The sequence below is a fragment of the Ciona intestinalis genome, chromosome 1 (assembly GCF_000224145.3).
Source record: "Ciona intestinalis chromosome 1, KH, whole genome shotgun sequence".
Taxonomy (NCBI): Eukaryota; Metazoa; Chordata; class Ascidiacea; order Phlebobranchia; family Cionidae; genus Ciona; species Ciona intestinalis.
The window spans coordinates 6,735,630-6,739,880 of record NC_020166.2 but is presented as its reverse complement, the minus strand read 5'-3'; the positions used below and the strand labels follow the sequence as shown (position 1 = coordinate 6,739,880).

Genomic DNA, 4,251 nt, shown 5'->3' with positions numbered 1-4,251 from the left:
ATAAATATTTTTTAGCATTTATTATAGTTGAATTAATAAATGGGTGTTCTGTTTCATACACCTTGAGTTTACAAGTTATCAAAAATGTTACCTTTTGGGGAAACATTTTTTTTGTATATGGCTGATAACTTGGTCAACCCATTAGTGACCACTGGTTTAAAGCAATTGCTGTTAAGTGTTCCAAGGACACATACGCCTATGGTGGTAACAGCAAATGATTCTTAAACCCATTACCTGTGGGTTACAAGCAACCACGCCCATTTTTGCCATGGCTTAGATATTATTTTTCTTTTCAAAAAAATTTGTCTTCCTAATTTAATGGTCCTACTTCTAAATAAGTGTTACATCTAAGATCTAATATTGTGATAAATGTTCGCCAAAGCTAACCTGGCACCATGGCTCAGTGTTAAGACACTTGCAATATCATGAAAAAATACTGGGTTTAATGCTGGCCGCCACTGTGTGCGCCTGTGTCTTAGGGTGAGACACAAAACACATTGCTTCAAACCCGTGTTTATAAATTATTTGTCAAAATTGTCAGGCATACAGAAAAACAATTACCCCCTGTAAAAAGCAGCGAATAGAACACTTGTATTTGTATATTCTTAAGCAGCCCATTCCTTTGTTATTAAAGATACTGTAATGTAAAAACTAACATGGTTTTATATGAGTATAAGAAATTCTACAAGATATTTTTTTTCAGGTGGAGTCCTTCAGACACAAAAGGAGAGACTATCAGAAAGCGATATTTATGAGGTTAACGTGTTTTTATGTGGAGGTAAATGATATTATTTAATTTATTTATAGACTATTTATGATTTAATTTATTTATGATTATATCTCCCACAGCAGGCTATAAATTAAAAGCTACTACAGAATATTTATTAAAATTCAAGTCATGATTAATGTTATATCACATTGCATTTGGTGCAGGGAAATGAAGTTAAAAGACTCTATGACAGAGTTTCTGATATTTTTTGTTTACTTCAACATAATCAGTTAGGCTATTCAAGTTATGACATCTAATAGAATATATAGCAAGCATTGCTAACAGGATAATAATAGAAAGTTTTGGTAGCGTAAAACCATGCACATGTAGAAAGTGACAAGTTTACTCGGGCCTCAGGGTAAATATATTTTGGAATTTAAAAAGTGATCTGTCTCGCTAGGTTTAAATTTAAATGCTTAACTTGGCTTTGGCAGCCATGCTTTTATTGGACACTTTTACTTAAGTAGTTTTTATCTGCAGCGTGTATTAAACGACTGTCATCCTAATTTCCTTTCGTTGGTTGTATAAATTAGCATGGTTTTCGTCGCTGTATTACAAGAGGGAATAACATAGCATACTTTTTATTCATAAAGTGAGTTTCATTTCATTCATTTATACATTCAACTATGCTATGTTAAGGTTCTAAGGAAGGAGGAGGAGGAGGAGGAGGAGGAGGAGAAGGTGGTGGTGGTGGATCAGTAGCAACTACAAGGCAACCACCAACAACAACCAGGCGACCTGTGACCACAACCCGTAGATGGCCGTATACAACAATACCTCGAACAACCCGTGCTACTACCCGCCCCCCTACCGCAACCACTAGAAGACCATGGTATAGAACAACAACACTGAGTCCTTGGCGTCGGACGACAACCCCAAGGAATAGAAACAGAGGGTTGTCAGAATGGGGGCAGTGGATTGGATGTACAGCTACTTGTGGAGATATTTCAACTAAAGTTCGTGCCCGCTACTGCCAAGTACAAACTGCAGTAAGTTCACTATAGTAACCATCTTAAACTTTATTGCCAATAAGTTAAGACAAAAGTTAAATTAGTTAAAATCTAAATATAAACTACATTTAGTGAGGTTTATAAGCATGTTTAGTATTCTTATGTTTGCAATGATTTAGGGATGTAAGGCTGTTTATGAAACTGTGAACTGCAAAAGGAAACCTTGCCCAGTATCAGTACAGTGGGGTCCATGGTCTCCATTTGGAAGCTGCACCAAGACTTGTGGTTCTGGTTTAAGACTAAGGTTTATGTGTTTGTTATTTTTTTACCAAGATAACCCTAAGATTTTTGTGACAGCAAAATGTTAGAAATAAAGCAAAAAATCGTTTTTTAACCTTCTCTGTAAGATTTTATATTTACGCCTAACTAGCTATTACAAGGTCAAAGTCTTACTGTTTCTTCTGGTGTGCAAGCTCAGCTGACACTATATACCGGTTTAAAAATAAATTAAATCAGTCATACATAAAATAAAACCCTTAAAAATACTTTCACTCATGTTGTACAGAACACATGTGTCTTAAGGCTATAGTTGTATGTCCTATACAAGTGCAATAATAACTATTGTGACTGCACATGCTGAAATGTTATGTTAATTACAGATATAGGTACTGTCCTAGAAGGTCACAGTGCCTTGGAAAATCTTTTCAAGCTAATCCTTGCACTTTGAAAAGTTGTGTAAGCTCACAGCGTTATGCTCCCGTAGCATGGACTAATTGGATGTCATGGGGAATATGCTTTAAATCATGTGGCTCAGGAATTCGATATCGGTCTAGACATTGCAAAAAAGGCCATTATTTCTCTTACGGCTGCCCTGGCCGTCACCATGAACTTGGTTACTGCAATACATTCAGCTGCACTAGCTCCTTTGCTAATGATCCACGTATGTATATGAATATAAATGTTACGATAAAATAATGACCTGCGTTAAGTTAAACGGTAATATTGGAAAATAACGCATCCCGTATTTTTGGATCCCGTGTTTTCTCCCCTTATCTTCGGGAAATGTATTTTGTTCTTAATTTAAATCAAAGATAAATAAGCTACATATTTTTGTTCAGACATTTCTAATTTATTATGTTTTTGATTTTTGAAATGAATTAACATTTGCTCTCAGTGACTCAGTCTGTCATCATATATTTCAGCTTCTCCAATGTTCTCATTTGATAGCAAGAGTGTTGCTAATCTTTGCTCTGGAGCAAATTCCGATGTTGTTTTCATCTTTGGAGATTTTAACGGAGATAGAAACGTGGATGTGATGTGTGGAAATCAAGATGGTGATTTGTGAGTTATAAATAATTCATTTTACTCGATATACTTGATATTTGTCTTTTCAGTGAGGTTGGTTTGGTGACCTCTAATGGAGATATAAACACAGCATCATGGAGAGGACGATTGGATGGTTGTGTCGTACAATCGGGTCAAATTGCTGTCGGTGATTTTAACGGAGATGCGATGTCCGATATTGTGTGTGTCGACCGTGTGAAAAAGTAAAACAATTTTTTCTTATAAATTACTTGTGTTGGAATCAAGAAGTTAGATAAAAGTATAATAATGCATTGATATTATTTGTTTTTGATTAAAATAACATCTATAGCTTGGTTTGTGGTTCTAGATTAATATGATCAACACTATATTTAGTGTACCTCTAAGTACATCTCCTCAGCAGTTAGCATTAGAATATTCAAACGATGTACTGCAGTTTTAATCTAAATCCTGTAACAATCAAATTGTTACTAATTAGTTATGCTTTTATTTATAAAGAACAACCATAATGTTTTCTAAATTGAAGCATTTTAAAACATGCACCAAACTAAAAGTATGCACGATTTGCTGTGTTAAACTATGTCAGTTTCCAACGTATTAAATGAATGTAGCTTCAAGGTTATATGCCATCGTGTGACAGGGCACATAGTCATTGTAACACGGATGTTCTTTAGATTCCTACAAACTGATGATAAAACTAAATCGTTGTTTTCTTTCCTCAGGAAAACCACAGTTCGTTTATCAAACAATGGACAATTTCCAACCGGAGAAGGTTACTCTGGTTCATTCTGTACCGATGATTCTGATTGGTTGATTCCACTCGATATAGACGGTGACAGCAAATGGGATTTCATGTGTAGTCATAACAACCGTGATCATGAGATACTCATGAACAGTTTTACAAATCCTTCATAAAAGACATTTCATTGTTTAATTTTGACGTTGACAGTGTTTTGTATGTATATTGCATATCGTTTCATTATAGTGTTGTTCATACTTCTGTAGCAAACAATTTATTTTGACAATTGTTTTACAGAGTATTTACACATTAAAAATGCATTTGAGTGTTTTGAATTGATTGTTGTAAATATGTTTTTGTACTTTGTTGTAAATAAGTTGCACATTACCTTGTCGTATTGTTTCAGAATAAGATAGACTTTTATAAGTGCAAGCTTTATTTGTTTGTAAACATCTGAATTATTCAAGTGG

General features: G+C 34.6%; 1 protein-coding gene across 1 annotated transcript in view; it reads left to right on the top strand.

Moving 5' to 3' along the window:
• Positions 1–4,189, top strand: part of LOC113474718 (zinc metalloproteinase nas-36-like) — a 9,007-nt gene extending 4,818 nt beyond the window's left edge. Inside the window, exons 10-16 of the mRNA XM_026836888.1 lie at positions 704–778; positions 1,409–1,758; positions 1,899–2,023; positions 2,379–2,659; positions 2,922–3,060; positions 3,114–3,266; positions 3,765–4,189. Of these exons, the coding sequence (XP_026692689.1) occupies positions 704–778; positions 1,409–1,758; positions 1,899–2,023; positions 2,379–2,659; positions 2,922–3,060; positions 3,114–3,266; positions 3,765–3,957 (1,316 nt within the window). The 3' untranslated portion in view covers positions 3,958–4,189. The remainder of the gene's footprint in view (positions 1–703; positions 779–1,408; positions 1,759–1,898; positions 2,024–2,378; positions 2,660–2,921; positions 3,061–3,113; positions 3,267–3,764) is intronic.
• The last annotated feature ends 62 nt before the right edge of the window (positions 4,190–4,251 follow it).